General features: G+C 36.8%; 1 protein-coding gene across 3 annotated transcripts in view; it reads right to left on the bottom strand.

Annotated features, from left to right (window-relative positions):
- LOC128983566 (prosaposin) overlaps positions 1–19023 on the bottom strand; it is a 207501-nt gene that overhangs the window by 97586 nt on the left and 90892 nt on the right. For 2 of the 3 annotated variants that reach the window (XM_054402883.1, XM_054402885.1), the window contains exons 9-10: positions 3408–3504; positions 375–508 (exon numbers count right to left, since the gene is read on the bottom strand). In XM_054402883.1, coding sequence (XP_054258858.1) covers positions 375–508; positions 3408–3504 — 231 coding nt within the window. The remainder of the gene's footprint in view (positions 1–374; positions 509–3407; positions 3505–19023) is intronic. The other variant, XM_054402884.1, reaches the window with a different exon arrangement.

The following is a 19023-nucleotide window of genomic DNA, read 5'->3' on the forward strand; positions in this document are numbered from 1 at the left end:
ATTTATTTCAACGGATGGTGTTTTTTGCCTCTAAGGACATCAAAAACTAAAATTAATGTAGGTCTCACCATGAAACCTAATGGTATAACTTATTCCTCACAAGGGAAATTCGGTAAAATCTTTATTTTGGTGCATAAACCCCCTTCTAACCATAGAGCAAATTTTATAGCCGATCTATGGCTCATAACTCCAAACAGATTAGAACCACAATATTTATTAAAAACTATCAGATTTAGCCAACTTTGGTATTTATTGCATTTCCAAATGACCCGAGTTATATTTACGAAGACTAGCAAGATAATTCCATGATTGCATATCTTTCACAAGCAAAATTTTAATTTGACTTTTATTTTTGTATGCGTGGTGTGTGGTACCTCTTCGTTGATGGGATCGGTGAGCTCGATCTGCAAGAAGTGAAGCAAGTACTCGCACATCTGACACATCTCCTTGTTGCGAGGTAGGACCACCAGGCTGTCTAGAGGCAGCTGGGCTGGAGCTGTGTTGACTGCCACATCAACCATAAATGTAACATTATCATTCAACAATTTATATACAAGGTTACTCTTAGCAGTAAAGTACAGTATAACTTGGTTATAACTATAACGTCATTTATAGGACCACACAAATATCAATGCTATATTAAAGTGACACTATAAAGGGCCATTAACCCTCCGAGTGTCATGCGTCGCTGCAGCGACTCACGAACACTGTTTACGGCGAAGGCTCTATGACTGACAAAATCGGATTGAACTGGATCGAGTTAGGTATCGTTCTTTTCATTAGATTCTAGGCTTTCTCCAGAGGTCTGTCTCTAAGCGCTTTATGTTCTCCGAGCCGATCGTAATTGTAGCAGACAGCTGACGTGCGTATTTGTAAACAGGTTAGTTAACCTCGGACCGATGACTGATGTGTTTTATTATGTTTATCATTGTTTTAGTGTTAAAAATCAAAAGTAGTGATATACGTGGTGCATTATAAGAAGAATTAACTGATTTTGAAGGGCTGGTTGATGATCCTGAAGAAGTAGGTAGTGATATTGATGTAAATTATCAGCCAGATTCCTAGCTATGGTTAGGCTATGCATTCTTAGCTAAACGCTATGTACTGAAATCTGTTTTTTGCCCATAACTTATTTATTTGCAAATCTACTTCCTTATATTATTATATATTTGTAATCCTCATAAAATTTAGAACAAAGTGGCTATTTTCAAATATTTATAGGCCTATAATTTATACAATTTCATTAAGCGCAAACTTATTTTTTTTTTCAATTTTTCCAAAATAATTTTTATTTTTACCTAAAAAATTTTTTTGAAACAAATATTCCTTAGGTTTTATGTATGATATTGAAGCCCATGATTTTCCAAACAAAATGGTATATAGAACAGTAGAATTAACATTGTTTTAAGCTTTTCAGATCCGTTTTAATAAAACCTTGCAAATGCGCCAAAAATAGGCGGACATTAAGGCCTAAACTATGGACACTCGGAGGGTTAAAAAAAGCTTATTGGTCTATACAAAGGAGAAATAATTATTTGGTTTGTTTATAAAATACAGGGTGTTTTTAAAAGAATGCTGGGATTTCAAACGGTCGTTGTTCGGGGGCTATTCAAGATAATTAAACAATTTAAACGTCAAATTGAAGGGAAAAGAATAAAGTTTTTTTCTCATTCTTCCATACAATTCGGAATGATTTAATAAAATTCAGATTTTCATCAATCTTATATGAGCCTAAAACTGGCAAAGTCTGTATGCTTTGGGCGATTGGCGGGTTTATCGGCACACAGACTCTATCTTTTATAGATAACATCATAAAGTGACCAATTTAGGTGTGTTAGGTGTGCTTTGAACAACAAAATCCACCCTAAACATGTGCATAAACTCAAAACCTATTTCCTTCAAAAATGGACCACTCCTGGGATGTTTATTGAACTGCGGCATTGCTTGAACCATTTTACCAGAGCTGTATCGATGCATGACGTCACGATAGAAGACGGCAATGACGTAATGTTTGCCGTTTGTGATCAGCTGCTTGTGTTAATCTTTCCTTGGAAAATATAGTGTTAGCAAAACGGGAGTGCCGATCGAGACCTGTGGGGGTGCGTGCATTTTAAGGGACTTGACCTGGTCTCCATCGGCACTCCCGTTTCGCTAACACTGTAAATAAATAAATAACTACGTCATTGCCGTCTTCTATCGTGACGTTATGCTTCACAAGCATTACGGCCTGTTATTTTAGTGTGGCCTTGATCGATATCACTGTGTTCACATCCCCTACTTGGGTTCCACATTTTCCCCATCTTCTTCAAATGCCTCCAAAATGTTGCACTTGTTCTTCAAAATCAATCCAACAGTGGAATTTACAAACCCGAACTCCCAACACACGTCTGGTTTTTTTTTCTTTTTTTTTTCTTCTAACGCTCTTAAAATACACACTTTTTCATTTATCAGCAAAAACTGTCTTTGGTCACTTGTTGCATGATTACCAAATATTTATTAATTTAAGTTTAAGAATGTAGTCACTGTTATAACCTGAGCATAAAAATTTTTGATACACATTAATACACAGAGCGTTATTGATTGATGAGAAACAAGGTGTAGTACCACTGCCCTAGATACAATGGTACTGTGACCACCTACTGAGATGTTTACATTCAAGATGGATTTGGGACAATGGCAGTGTAATGAGGGGTAGGGGGAAGGGGGGTTTGATGCAATGAGGGTGGAACGAGGGGGGGGGAAGAAGGCTTGTTGCTAAGAGCTGGGTTTTGTTGACGTTATATACAAGGTTTTGGAAGATAAATCTGAGGTTTCATCAATGCTTTTACATTAAGTTTGGCGATCTTAGGCACAAATTACATTTCATCCGAGCTGATGTTATGACTAAGGCTGTAATAACCAAATTGCACTGTATATCTAATGTTGCACTGAAATGTAGTGGCGATATTACTTTGGTAATCTATCGACCATAATAAGACTGGGACGGTAGCGTCGTCCTGTAATCCAGCTACTGGGAGGTCACGAATTGTGGATATTTAGGCATGCACTGTGGATGCGATGCACTATGGTGTGGATTAACGTCCGCACTAGTGAGTACTACGACTGTCAGCAGCACTATTCCTGATAATTAGACCAATTCGTTATTTACAAGGAAAAAATGTGGTTCAGATTCCACTACAAACCGTAGGCCCTTTAGTTGCCAATGGCTGTATGGGCTATTAATTAACAGCTGTGTCTAAGGAACATGTCGGTCTTAGTCAATAACAAGACTACAAGATTGCGCCACTCATCCTACACTCATTGTTCACTCATATTTGGGTTAAAATACTCACATAGTGGCGTCCGCATCTTAAATAATTGATATAATTGATTGAAAAAAGTATAATACCAATCAAAACTAAACTTACAAATACTAGCAGAAGACAGTGGGACTCTATGGAGACCTGAAGAGGAATCTTTATCCAAAGTGTTGGCTACATGAATTGGCAGCAATGGGTAAATAGGCTGAAACATACAGCAGTTAAAAATATGTAAAAATAACTTGTTGAAAAAAAATATTCTAAAAGTGTTGCTGTATCAACTCAGGCTCTGCTTTCGATTTTTAGAGTGTCTTAAGTGTTATGAAAATATTGTTATTGATATATTTTCATGGAAACAGGAAGAAAATTACAATGTATAGATGTTCTGTATGAATTTGGAGGCTACTTTAAATAAATTCGAACTGCTTAACATGTGTTGGATTAACTTAACATAACTTGCATATCACATTGTTTTTTTTATATGTATATTTATTTAGGTAAATTTAGTTTTGCTAAACCTATGCTTAAATTAAACCAAAGAATATCACCAATAACTAAATTGCATTTGATTTGTGTGTTCTAAAATCTGTTTTATATGTCTAACTATATTCAATTATCAAATGGTAATACAAAATACACTTATTTTATGTTAACATAGCTTTTAGTTAACATTTACTTTATTTGATAAATTTATTATTTGTGTTTTGCCACACCACTGATTAAATTAAACCAAAGAAAATATCATTAAACTAAGCAGTACACAGTGTTCTTTTGTTTCTAAGATCAATGAAATATCTGTTACTATGTTTACTTAATGGTAAGTGTGAAAATGTAAAGGCAATGGACGATGGAACTGATTAAAAGAACTGGTTTGTATATTAAGTTGTTTGTTGATATTTTTGTAAAATAGAATCAGAGATGCAATGAAACATATACTGTATTTGCTATAACATATTTTAGTCCTTGATGCTTTAATAATCATATCAGTTTTGTCTGCCGTCTTTAATGCTAAATTATTTGATTAAAATTTTTTATATTACAATAGATATAGTTTCCTAATATTTCACAAGACTATTGATAAGGCACAACAATATTTGTAAAGTTTATAACAGCTGACTTCGTTTAGCTAATGATTTATTGTGAGTGAAGAAACTGAAGATGGAAGGATTTGTGATTTAATATATGTTAATTTAAGTCAGCTGTAAATACTTAAATTTGACAGTTAGAAGAGCAGAGGTTAAGAGGTACAGGTTCTGCTCCCGAGATATTCAAAAAATATAAAACAATCATTTCAAAGTAAAGATAAAACATCTGATCACAGATAATAAGGTTTTGGGTTTTGGTTATGCATTAAGAGGCTATATAAAATAAATTTAACATATTTACACATTAAAGACTAAAAACTAGATAATAATTTATAAATAAAAATACTTTTTAAAAATGCCACGTTTTTAAACGCACTAAAAAGTATAAAATAATTTATAAAATGTTTAAGAGAATAAATACTTTTTAAGATTTTAAACGAAAAACGTGGGGCGCATGCTGATTTACAATTAACTTCACCTATTGAACTATTATGACCTATTGCATGCGCCCCACGTTTTTCGTTTAAAATCTTACAAGTATTTATTCTCTCAACATTTTATAAATTATTTTATACTTTTTAGTGCGTTTAAAAACGTGGCATTTTTAAAAAGTATTTTTATTTATAAATTATTATCTAGTTTTTAGTCTTTAATGTGTAAATATGTTAAATCTATTTTATATAGCCTCTTAATTAATACATAACAAAAACCTTATTATCTGTAATCAGATGTTTTATCTTTACTTTGAAATGATTGTTTTATATTTTTAGAATATCTCGGGAGCAGAACCTGTACCTCTTAACCTCTGTTCTTCTAACTGTCAAATTTAAGTATTTACAGCTGACTTAAATTAAATTATAAGTTTACATTATTTGAAAATGTAAACATGGGAAATTTGGAAGCCAAAGGGGCGTAGCCCAAGGGAAATATGAAAATTAAATGATATAATATTGCATTGTCATCCATTTGTGAGCTATGTTTCAAGTTTCAAGTCTCTAGCTCATCGGGAACTTCGTTTAAAATTGATATCAAAATTTGTATGAAAGCGAGCTAATAAAAACAAGCCCATGGGGCGTAGTCCAAGGGAAATATGAAAATTAAATGATATAATATTGCATTGTCATCCATTTATGAGCTACGTTTCAAATTTCAAGTCTCTAGCTCATCGGGAAGTATCAAAATTTGCAAGAACGCGATTTAACAAAAACAAGCCCATGTGGCGTACCCCAAGGGAAATATCAAAATTAAATGATATAATATTGCATTGTCTTCTATTTGTGAGCTATGTTTCAAGTTTCAAGTCTCTAGCTCGTCGGGAAGTTAGTATAAAATTGATTTCAAAATTTGTACCGGACAAGAAAGCAAGCTAATAAAATCGTTTTAAAATATTAATAGCTTAGTATTAAATAAATAGATTGGGCAAGTTTGATCCAAATATATGCATAAACAAGCAAACTACAACAGTTTACTTATTCTCCGTAAGAATAACATGGGAATTTTTAATTTACAATTTTCTCCGTAACCAATAACCATACAAAAACACTTCAATATAGGTACTGAATTATTTGTTTTTTAAGCTCTTCAAAATGGTTTAGAGGAAATTTGGGAAATCTTATGTTTTGAAGGTCAAAAATGAGAAAAACCAATTTTTACCCCATAAATCCCCCCATAAAACCCCGTTCCCATGGTCTGATCATGCTGGTTCGCGAACTCGTTCAAATAAACGTAGGTTTACACGTTTGTACCAAATTTCATCGAAATCGGATCATTTTTGCTCGAGTTATCGTGCTAACGGACACACATATATATATATATATATATATATATATGAATTTGAACGGATGGTGTTTTTGGCTTCTAGGGACATCAAAATGAAAAAGTAAATCGGTCCCGGGACTAAGTCTTTCCATGAGACCTACGGTAATAGCTTATTCCCTATAGGGAAATTCGCTAAAAATGTTAATAAACTTCAAATCAAATCAAATCTTTATTGCCAGAACATTTTACAATGCATAGCAGTGTCAACTAGTTATTGAATGAACGAAGTGAATTCTCATACTGGTGTGAAATGCATCTTTATGTTGATCGAAATCTCGAGAATGACTAAAGTTATAAACTTGATGTGTTGCACAAAGATTCTATACCACTTTATCTTGCGACCATTAGTTGTTCAAAAATATTTGTTCCGTAATTATTATAAAATCTTAAAAAAACATTTTAAATTTTGTCCCATAAGATTAACATTATGAGCTACCTTCTTCTTCTTTTTATTTGTTTACATTTTACGACCTACAATTTTGTCGTTTACTTGAGACAAAGAGAACGACTACTCTTTCATCCATAGAGTAACAGTCATACCGTATTCACATTATAACTCTACAATTTCTAGGATAATAATGTATTTACGAAAATACTGGCAGGAGTTAACAAATTATCTACTAAAATGTATCGCAATTGATTGAAAAATAAATATTTACATGTTTATTCTACAGGCTACGTTTCTTCAGTAGGCTGTGCTATATAATAAGTACGACGCGACGGTAAACGATGCCGTGGGTTAAAGTGTTTCCTAACTTGCTAAAAGTTAAGTGTTATCTTTGACTAATTAATATTAGATAAGATTTAACTATCTAATAATCAATGGTTTTAGTTATTTTCGTTCTGGTTGTTCTTAACTAATTTCAGTAAGGCCTCGCGTCGGTGGCTTTATCTATTCAGTCAGTCATTCAAATGTTGCCCCAAAATATTTAGATAAGTTACTGTACTTTCATATTACTGTATAATGATATAACCAAACATAAGTACTAAGACTTTTTTTATCAAATAAGGTTTTTTTCATTTAACATATCTTTTTTCATCGGTCGTCTGCAGTTCACTCGCTAACTAAGACAGAATCAGAAATGCTGCCTTAAGTTAAGTTAAGTCTTAGAACATACTCCTCAAGGTTTAGTGCATTCTGCTATTGATAATAAGACGGCAACCTACGCAGGTTTTAAAAGTTTGTGAATAAAATCCTATCCATTTAAATTACGTAGGTAAGTAATGCATACAAACTGCATTTTAGATCCAACTCAAACCTCATCCATTAAGTTAAGGTTAAGGTTAACCTAGAACAAGTAGACTCAGTTCTGATGAAGAGCGGATGAAACTCAGCCAATGGACACAAGAATAGGCAATAGGAAAGAGCTTTCCCGAATTTGGTCTGAATAAGTGACAAATTTTAGTGAGTTTATAATATTGAACTCTCAGTCGACTATGTGCCAACTGAGCTTATGGACCCTTCATCAAGTATTGAACACTAAATAACTTACTGTAGGTCAATAAGTGGGAACCTACTGATTCAAAGAGCTAGCCCACTTATAACAATGCTGCTAAGGGCCCATAACAAAAGGACTACGCTTAGATAACCAAGAAGTGAAGATCAAGACGTACGGTACGAGCAGACGCGTAACATTGGGCTCACAGGTCTTCATCGATTGTACCAAGGCAGTGGAAGAATGGTGAGACAGACAATCATAATGCTGAGGTAGATAATCTTAACTTCAAAATATAGCCTAAACAGTATAAACTTTTGAAGGAAGGCGGTGAAGCGAGGAAGTGCTGTGTCATGTAAAGTTGTTTTGTGTAAAGTGTGTCTGTTGACATTAATTGCCTAGACGGCCGTGTTGCCTAGCCTAGGTATGGCCTGTCAAGTGTTTTGTTAAAATCTGTGTCTAATGATGTCACAGCACTATGTTTATTTGTTCATACAACAATCTGTGTTTAATATGTTTTTCACCGTCAAAGAATGTAGGCCTACGGTAGAAAGTTTAAACTAAGAAAGGTAGGCCTTAATATAACCCTAACTTACCTAAATAGACCTAAAAAAGTAATATAGCCTATAACTTTCTTTCAGCTACTAAGTTAGATCTGTGTCCTTATGTAGGCCTACTTAGATTAAGTTACCCATATTCAGGGGAACAGTTTCGCAGAGAACCTAGCCTACGATAATTTATCAGATGAAATATTTTTGTTTAACTTAATATACCCTATGCGATAACTTATCGTAATCGGTTCACTTTTAGGCGATACAACTTACCGTACCTATTTATCATGTAGGCCAAGGCCTATTTCAATATTGAACAATTTATGCCTACAAGATCTTTTTTTAAGGAGACTATACTGTGTAGCTTACTTTTTAGTTTATAATAGGCGTAATAACTGTAGTATATTATTAAAGTAAAGTAGCAAGAGGAATTTATGTTTATGAATTGGCTACACTGACCACCGATGACGACAACAGCTGACGTCACAGCCCGACGTCGGAGACAAGCAGTCTAGCAAATGAGTAACAGGTTAGTGGACGTAATATACGATACGTGTAGTTGTAATAATGGCGCAGTCGCCGGATTAAATATTGGTTTTGTCGCAGTAAAACTAGTGAAAGTTTTGTAAAGTGCGTTCTTTAAAACCGCAAAAGTGCGAAATGTCGAGTATCGGTAGAGTCTCGGAATTTAATCCCCACGAAGAGGACATCAGTTCGTATTTATTACGACTCAAGCATTACTTCAAGGCCAACGATGTCAAGTCGACGAATCATGTCTCCATCTTGATAACAGTGATTGGGCCTAAGATTTTGGCTGTGTTAATGGACTTAATATCCCCTAAGAAGATTGACGATGAAACATACGAAAGCCTAAGTAAAACATTGGAAGAACATTTTGCTCCTAAAAGGCTCGTTGTTGCGGAACGATATACGTTTTGTAGTCGTTGTCAAAAACCGGCAGAGTCAATAGCGGAATTTATGGTCGCTATCAAACATTTAGCCAGTACTTGTAATTTCGGTACATTCTTAAATGATGCTTTGAGGGACAAACTAATATCAGGCATTAGTAATGATGGAATAAGGCAAAAGTTGCTTTCCGAAGAATTAGATTTGAGCAAAACTTTTGCTCAAGCGCTCATGCTAGAACAGGCTGAAAGGCAAACAGGCTTATTCGGGAATCATCCTGTGCAAGATATTTCCAAATTTAGTGTGAAAAAGTGTGCACGTGGTCCTGTGAAAAGTGGGAATCCTGCTGGATACAAGTTAAAATCTTTTGATGAGAAAAATAATGATAACAAGATAAAGTGTTATCGTTGCACAAGTTGGGATCATAAGGCTCATATGTGTCCTTATAGTAATTATAGGTGTAATTTGTGTAGAAGAGTAGGCCATCTTAGCAAGGCGTGCAAATCTAAAGGCGAAACTGCCGCAAAAAGCCAGCTAAAAGGAAGGTATAAGGTGCATCAACTGGAAGATAAAGGGAAGCCTAGCCTAGACATAAATGAGGAAGTGGAAAATTTGTCTCTATATAATATTGTTTCATGCTCAAGTAACTCTGATTACAAGGTAAGGCTAGCTATAGAGAATGTGCCTGTAGTTATGGAAATTGACACTGGTTCGGCACTGTCAGTGTGTCCTCAGGAAATATTTGAGAAATATTTTTCTCACGTTCCATTGAGATCTGTAGATATTAAGTTGTTAACCTATTCTGGCAACGAAGTCATAGTAACTGGGCAAGCTCAAGTCAATGTTGACTACAAGGACCATTCTTATTGTTTGCCTATGATTGTGGTTCAAATAAATCGTACTAACCAACCAATGCTCTTTGGAAGAAACTGGATTAAGCACATTGATTTAGATTGGAAATCAATTTTCTCATGTAATTTTGCTAGCGCAACCGCTACTGGTAGTCATGAACCCAAGCCTAATGAGGCAGCCAAAGATGGGGTTTCACCTAACCTAACCGGAAAGGTTTCTATAGAACCTAATGAGGTTAAGGCATTAAAACAAAAATATGTCTCTGTATTTAGAGGTGGTCCGGGGGAGATCAAAGATGTTGAGGCTAGGATAGTCTTAAAAGAAAACTCTATCCCTAAGTTTTGTAAATATAGACCTGTTCCGTACGCTTTGCGTACTTCTGTTGAACAAGAGATTGATCGGATGATATCCGAAGGTATTGCCTACCCTGTTACAAGCTCACAGTGGGCTACCCCAATAGTAGTTATACAAAAGAAACAAGGCGTCCGCTTGTGCGGGGACTTTAAAGTTACTCTGAACCAGGTTATACAGTCAGAACATTATCCGTTGCCGCAGCCCGAAGATATATTTGCCTCGTTAGCAGGCTGTAAATGTTTTTCTGTGTTGGATTTGGAGGCGGCGTACCTCCAGCTTGCTGTTGCAGAGGAGTCTCAGGAACTTCTGACATTGGCGACACATAAAGGTCTCGTGCGGCTACGTCGCTTACCATATGGCTTGTCGTCAGCCCCGGCCCTCTTCCAGGCGGCGATGGACAAGATAATTGGAGGACTCCCAGGTACAGTGGCGTACCTTGATGATGTGTTGGTTGGTGGATCATCCCGAGAGGAGGCTCTAACAAGATTGGAACATGTTCTGCAGCGACTTCAAAGCTATGGAGTTAAGGTAAACCAAAGCAAATGTAAATTTTTACAGCCTTCTGTTCAATATCTGGGATACTGTTTGACTTCAGAGTGAATTAGTCCCCAGGAAGGTATTTTGGAAGCGATCCGTGACGCTCCAGAACCAACGTGTAAGGAAGAGCTCAAGGCCTATGTAGGCCTAATCAACTATCATGGTAAATTCATTTGTAACCTGTCAGATAAAATAAGCTGTTTCTATGACCTACTTAGAAAGGACGAACCTTGGGTATGGTCTAAAAGGTGCTCAGAGGTTTTTCAGCAGAGTAAACAATGGGTGTTGTCTACTGATGTATTGGTTCACTATGACGTGCATAAACCTTTGATTTTGACATGTGATGCGAGCCCACGGGGTGTTGGAGCAGTACTTTCTCATCTCATTGACGGTGTGGAAAAACCAATTGCGTTTGCCTCAAAATCTTTGAGTGCAAGTGAAAAGAATTACTCTCAACTTCACAAAGAAGCGTTGGCGCTTGTGTTTGGAGTCAAAAAGTTCCATAAATACATTTATGGTCGTTCAAATGTTGTGTTGCAGACAGATCATGCGCCTTTGGTTGCCATTTTTGGAAGTAAGCGAGGAGTGCTGTGTGTAGCTGCGGCTCGTCTTCAACGCTGGGCGTTGATTTTGTCAGCCTATAACTTCGAGGTGAAGTACAGGCGTGGGGTGGATCTCCCTCATGCTGATGCCCTTTCAAGATTGCCGCTGCCCAATGATGAGACCATGGAATTGGAGGCCAATCACCTCTCTCACGTGGAAAATGTGGTGGAAGTATTTAGCTGCTACAAATTGGTGAGTGACGACACACCTATTACGGCTAAAGATATTGCTAGATTGACTGATAGGGATCCTGTGTTATCAAAAGTAAGGGACTTTATTTGGCACGGTTGGCGTTCGGCCGATGAACCTGAGTTAATTGCATATTTCAGAAGGAAGGATGAACTGTCGGTTGACAACAATTGTGTCGTTTGGGGAGCACGAGTAGTCGTGCCCGAAAAGCTTCGGAGTGCTGTAATCCGATTACTACATGACCAGCATCCAGGAATATCGCGTATGAAAATGTTAGCCAGGAGCTACGTCTGGTGGCCTGGTCTTGAGAAAAACATAGAGGAAACAGTGTCTACCTGCACTGTTTGTCAGTGCACTAGAAATGCTGCCGTTAAGGTGCCATTGCATCAATGGCCTAGAACTACCAACAGGTGGCAGAGAATTCATATTGACTATGCGGAAGATCCGCAAACTAGACAACAACTGTTAGTTATAGTTGACAGTTTTTCAAAATGGCTTGAAGTATTTCTTATGAAATCAACTACATCATTCAAGACCATTGAAAGATTACGAACCTTGTTTGCTGCTTATGGGTTGCCGGAAGAACTGGTAAGTGACAATGCACCTAATTTTACGAGTGCCGAGTTCAGGGAGTTTCTGAGTAGGAATGGTATAAAATTCACCTTGTCACCCCCCTATCACCCTGCGTCCAATGGCGCAGCCGAAAGATGTGTGCAAGAGGTAAAGAAAAATCTGCAGAGGCAAGTGATAGAAAGTCAATTGGAAGGTGTTACCTTACAGCATAAATTAGACAACTTCCTGTTTGTGTACCGGAACACACCCAGCACAGTAACTGGACTCTCACCAGCCGAGTTGTTTCTCCAATGGAAACCCAGAACAAAATTAACCCTACTTAAGCCTAATTTGTTGTCAGTGATTGATAAAAAGAAGGAACAGCAACGTTCAGCTGCAAACAGCATCCGAGGTGGTGCTAGATATTTTGGCAAAGGAGATAAGGTGTGGGTGAAGACGGTCAGAGGGGAGCATGTGTCCTGGGTTCCGGGAAAGGTGATGGAGCAAAGAAGCCCTGTGACTTATGTTGTAAGTGTGTTAGGCAAGGTCCGGTTCTGTCATGCGGACCATCTGCGTTCCAGTCTTCTGGGAGACGAAGAGGAGACTTTGGTGGATAGGCGAATTCCACAGCCATCACCAGTCAAGGCATCACCTCCGGTTAGGCCTATTTCACCAGTGAAGATACCTAGCCCTCAGCCAGCGGCGATAACGCCCTCACATCAGAGGCGAAGCCTGCCAGAAGCATCTAGCCCTCTACCAAGACTTGAAGAAAGACATGAAGTGCAGTCAAGCCCGCAACTTCTTAGACGGTCTCAACGGGCCGTTCGTAAGCCGAGGAGGCTTGATCTTTAAGTAAACAGTCGACTGTGTAACTGAAGAAGTAATTTTTATTTTGAGTTATTGAAGAAAAGTTTTAAGTTAAATGCAATGAACTATGGACTTTGAAATTGGTTAATGATTTTTGGTATTAGGCCTAGGACTATTATTTAGGCCTATTAAAGGAAGAGCTTGATTTTAAGTTGTGGCGAGTGTAGTATATTATTAAAGTAAAGTAGCAAGAGGAATTTATGTTTATGAATTGGCTACACTGACCACCGATGACGACAACAGCTGACGTCACAGCCCGACGTCGGAGACAAGCAGTCTAGCAAATGAGTAACAGGTTAGTGGATGTAATATACGATACGTGTAGTTGTAATAATAACAAAGGTAACATTTCTAAAAATCAACATGAATCTTTTGACATGACAACATGAATAAGTTAGGCTATGGTAAGTTAACTTTGATCTTTTTCATGAGTTTATAAAAATGTAGGCTACGGTACCTATCTTACCTACTGGGTAAGTTACAGTTCCGCAGAGAACCAACAATAACTTACTTATTTTATCAAATGAATAACTAGGCCTACTTATCGGTTTGATTTTAACTTAACTTAATATCGTAGGCCTAGGCCTATTGAATTTAAGTTCATCATACATTTACCATATGATATATAAAAAAAAAATAACGTTTAAAAAATCCCACTCCCCAGAGCCATAGGTACACCTACCGAGGTAACCAAACATTAAAGAAGCATTTTATTGTTTTATCCTTGGTTGTTTTGTTATTAGGTAGGCCTAGGCCTATTTGTTTGGTTTCTTTTGGGTACACTTCCATATCTGTTGGCACAAACAACCGAATGAGTAATATCGATTGATATATCGAATTAAACAATCGAATAGGCCTAATCAATATTACTCATTCGGTTGTTTGTGCCAAAGATATGAAACTGTACCCTTTCTTTTTATAGGCCTAACTTATAATTTATTTTTGGTCAATTGTAAGTTAGTCCTAGACAGTAGTTTAGCCTAATTTCTTAAATATGAACAAAAACCGTACCAACCATAAATCAATTTCATGTTTAGCGACATACATTGGAAAAAAAGAATTTTTTGTAATCGAAAAATTGAATCGGATAAATATTGATATGCATTGTTAAGATTAAATGTATTTAGCTTACTCATCCGATAAAATATTTGGCAATTATTTAGTATGTCTACATTGAGAAATGATGTAATTTTTAGATGTTTACTTACAGTATTTTTCACGCTGATTCCAAAAATGCAATCCGTTTTTGTCGGAAAGATTCCTAAGTGGATGTAAAACGAAGGCTAAAATTACGAATCTAAGGTTCATTTCGCGGTTCTGATAGTAATATGGCGTGGTCTGAACGGATCCGAATGTGGGATGAGGACTATGTGAGCAAAGCAAACAGCTGTTTATACTTGACTCAATGCGGAATTAAATCAATTTGTTTTGAAACTAAATAATCAGCTCTTAGTTAGGCATGTGGGCGAAGGTAGGTTGGGTTTTATGCGAATTTGTGACCGTATTAAGTGTTTTGAAGTTAGGTTCGATTAGGAAGGTAAGGTTTAGGTTATAATGAACCAGCTCATTAATTTATGCTACTCCAGACTGTCTTTGCACAATTGAAATAGTGGTTGAAACACAATGAAATAACAATATAAAACATGCTTGCAAATAAAACAAATTGAAATATTTATCTTGTTATTTTTACCTTAATTTCAATTTCCATAGGTAGGCCTAGTACTACTTTATTTGTTTCTATATACAGGCTTCTATTATTCTGGTAGGCTAATATGGTCCTACAGGTTAAAATACTTAAATAATAAAATTGTTATGCATTTTAAATAGTAACATTGTTTTGCATCTTCCCTTAAGAAGGAGTTCCAGATTACTTATAAAGAAAATTATTTTTATAAAATAAAAAAGAATATAAGATGTTTTAACATTAAAACCTAATGAACTATGCATTAAAAATTCAATAAAAATTAAAAAGTGAAAAAAATGTTAGGTAGTAAAAGTTTTGAATATGCCCGACCGGGATTTGAACCAGGGACTCTTGCGTTGAACTCCGATTACTTAGCCACTACACCACGGCCACTTCTAATTACGTATTGTAACGAAAGCCATTACGAATACGAGAATCTAGGTCTCGTAATTTTAAGATAACATTTCCCAAAAATTGTCTTGCTCGGTAGAACTTTTACCAAACGAAATTCGACTGACTACAACAGTTTCTACAGATTTAATCATTTATTAATCTCATAGGCCTATCTATCAATGAAGTGAAAAATTTGAATATTTTAAAGAAAATGTCAAGAGGGGTTCACCAGTTAACTAATAATTAAAAAGTAAACCATAGATAAGTTAGGCCTACACCCAATGTTATCGTTGGCTAACTTAAGTACTTTAATACTTTTTTTTAATGGTCCTTTACTTATGCTAAAACAAATAGTTGGCAACCATATGACACAAAAACAACATTGATTGTGAAAGGCCTACAATAAACAACACTACAAACTAAACAAATTAAAACTATTTTTCTACCCATGCGTTAATTTATTTTAATTTTCTCTGTCAATGGTTACTACTGTATCTTTTTTAGGTTTGGATTTTATAAGAATAAAGTGTGGATAACATAAAATGTTAGTTTGTCTCTTAAAACACAAATTTTACCAATTTCATATTCCATATCTGGTCAGATCTGGATGCCAGATACGATCAGATCTGGATGCCAGATACGATCAGATCTGTGATGCCAGATCTGAACTAATTCCATATCTGGTTAGATATGGGTGCCAGATCTGGAATATGTCCTGATATGTCATCCCAGATCTGGCCAGATATAGAATCCAGATCTGGGACCAGTCCACTTTTCCATAAGAGTTACTAACACCATTTTATGGCATCAAACTATTGAATATTATTCATAAGAATTCCGAATTAACCACAGTACTCAAATTGCCATTCGCGATAGACCTAGGGTACTCTTGCATTACTTGCTCTAGCTATTATAATTAACATGATTTATTCAATTTATGATAGGGCCAGGGGCCATCCATCACATAAGGTTTAAAATCTTGTAAATTTTATATATTTTTTTTAATTTGTATGGTTGATATAGGGGATAGAGTCTTACTGTTATTCAGTGCTCGATTTGGGTGGAATGCAGTGGAACGGAGTTCGGGTACCTCTCTTTCAGAAAGATAAAAATATTTGCATAAATAGGTACCTACATAAATGATTTTTCATTTGACTTCAGTTAAAAAAGGTAACCTTAAAAAAACTTGAAATGAATGATGAACGGTTTGCTGAATATAAGAAAGAATGGTATAAATATTAATAATTCTCTCAATGCACCGTAACAACGTGGTTACAACGAGGTTTTTACCAAAAAATTTGCCGAAATCTTTAAAATTTGAATTCAGGGGATTTTGCGGGTAATCAAGACTTGATTCCGGCTACTTCCGGGGATTACCACCGGATTTTGTGGGTAAAATGAGCAAGTTGTGTTGGCAACGCTGGTCATCACTGCCACTGTCGCCGCACAAACTTGCGGCGGGCCGCAGAGGCAGGGTTAAGAGTCTTCCGTAGTGGAAGCCATGTTGGATTTCTTCCCCATAAGAACAATGTTAACTTTGGGTCCAAATATCTCATCAGCAAATCGTCATATAATTATGGATAAGGAGTTAAATTTAAGGAATTGCGGTCCCCTAGAGATTGACGTTTTTTATTTTACAATTTTTAATTTTTATAATGAATAATTGATTATTAATTAGCTTAAAACTAAGCTAATTATTGAAAGGAAATGAAAATGGATTTTCGAAATCCAAAAACCTCAGTCACGAGTCTATTATGTTAAAAATACAAATTATAGATTTCAAAGCTATATCTTAACAAATAACGCCGTTACGTGTCCACAAATGATGTAATGTTTAACATTGTTCTTATAGGGAAGAAATCCAACATGGCTTCTACTACGGAAGACTCTTAAGCAGTGCCGGATTTACCACTAGGCCGATTAGGCCGCGGCCTAGGGCCGCAAGCAGAAGGGGGCCGCAGAGGATTGGGAAAAACATTTTTTAGATAAAATTAATAACAAATAATTTATTTTAAACCACCAGTTTGCCGCGATCACAGGTGACCATAATGATGTCTCCGCGGACGGAGGGAGATGTTCACGATTTTGCCGCGGCCTCGGGTGCCTGTGATGATGTCCCGTGATTGCGGCCCGCAGGAGACGTTCACGAATTAGATGCTGTATCGAGTTGTCAATGATGATGTCCCCGTGATTGCGGCCCGTGTGCGGGAGATGTTCACGGTTTCGCCGCGGTCACAAGTGTCGATGATAATGTCCCCGTGATTGCGGTCCGCGGCAGATGTTCATGATTTCACCGCGGCTGTGAGTGTTGATGATGCATCCCCGTGATTGCGGCCCACGGGAGATGTTTTTTTTTTCATTCTTTATTTTGTATTTCATTAAGAATAATACAATGGCGTCATGTTAACGATTTCGCCGCGGCTGGGGGTGTCAATGTGGATGTCTCCGTGGTGGCTTACCGAGGATGTTTACGATTTCGGCACGGCCGTGGGTGACAATGATGAAGTCCTCATGATCACAGTCCACGGGAGATGTTTTTAACACGACTTTGCCGCGATCGCAAGTCTCGATGATGATGTTCCCATGATTGCGGCCCGCGGCAGATGTTCATGATTTCACCGCGGCTGTGAGTGTTGATGATGATGTCCCTGTGATCGCGGTTCACGGGAGTTGTTAACGATTTCGCCGCGGCTCGGGGTGTCAATGAGGACGTTCCCGTGATGGCTTCCCGAGCCATGCAATAGCATAGCAACGCTGGTGGCGCTGCCTACGGATTGACAGGCAAAGCTCTCTCAAACCGCTTAATGCTTTTTACCATGCGGTTGGCATTCTGGGTTATAGTAGTACGTTTTCTGTGCAATGATGAAGTCGTCATGATCGCAGTCGACGGGAGAGGTTTTTTTTAACATGACTTTGCCGCGATCGCAAGTTTCAATTATGATGTCCCCGTGATTGCGGCCCGCGGGAGATGTTCACGATTTTACTGCGGTCCCGGATAACTATGATGGCTTTGACTTGGTTTAGGAGAGATGTCCACGATTTCATCCAGGATCACGGGTGTCGATGATGATGTCCCCTTGATGTATAGGAGATAGTCACTATTACTTCCGCGATCGCAAGGAATTTTCACCACAGGGAGAGGGCCGCTCAAGTAATTTGGCCTAGGGCCGCAAGTACCCTAAATCCGGCACTGCTCTTAAGGGGCACCAAAGACTAAAGACAGATTATATATGGTAGCCTACATGGAATTGTCTTCGTTCATTCTCATACGCGACTTCGGAGCGTACTCCTAGTAATAAATATAACTATAAAACAGTCCACAGATAATCACAGACATTTTTAGTTATACTATACATTGTCATTAACATGAAGGAAAATTTATGTCATAAGGATTAATACTAATCAAAAGGTGCTTAACGTTCCTCTTAAAACAGTTAAATTCTAAACATTTATAATGAGAGGGTAGAGAATTATACAGTTTTTTTCCCATTTCAACAAAACAATTCAGAGTAATTTTTAAATTACACTGGGAAATTCTAAGTGAGTTACAGTTTCTAGTGAAATAGTTATGGTCATTTTTATTTGTAGGTATAGTATGTAAATTTATTTTAATAAACAACAGACATTCAAAAATATACATTGCAGGTACAGTGAGTATATTGAATTTTCTAAACAATGGCTTACTGTGAGTCCTCATGTCAACATTTGCTATGACTTAAATAGCACGCTTTTGTTCAATTAGCAATTCCTTAACATTGGTGTCATTACCCCATACAATAATTCCATATGATATATAGCTATGAAGGTAGGCATAGTAAACTGTAATGAAAATATCCGTTGACACAAACGATCTTAGCCTAATCAACATAAAAGTTCCTTTAGATAATTTACTGCATA

Source organism: Macrosteles quadrilineatus, unplaced genomic scaffold (genome assembly GCF_028750875.1).
Source record: "Macrosteles quadrilineatus isolate MER2022 unplaced genomic scaffold, UCM_ALF_1.0 Scaffold_1__1_contigs__length_201487025, whole genome shotgun sequence".
Taxonomy (NCBI): domain Eukaryota; kingdom Metazoa; phylum Arthropoda; class Insecta; order Hemiptera; family Cicadellidae; genus Macrosteles; species Macrosteles quadrilineatus.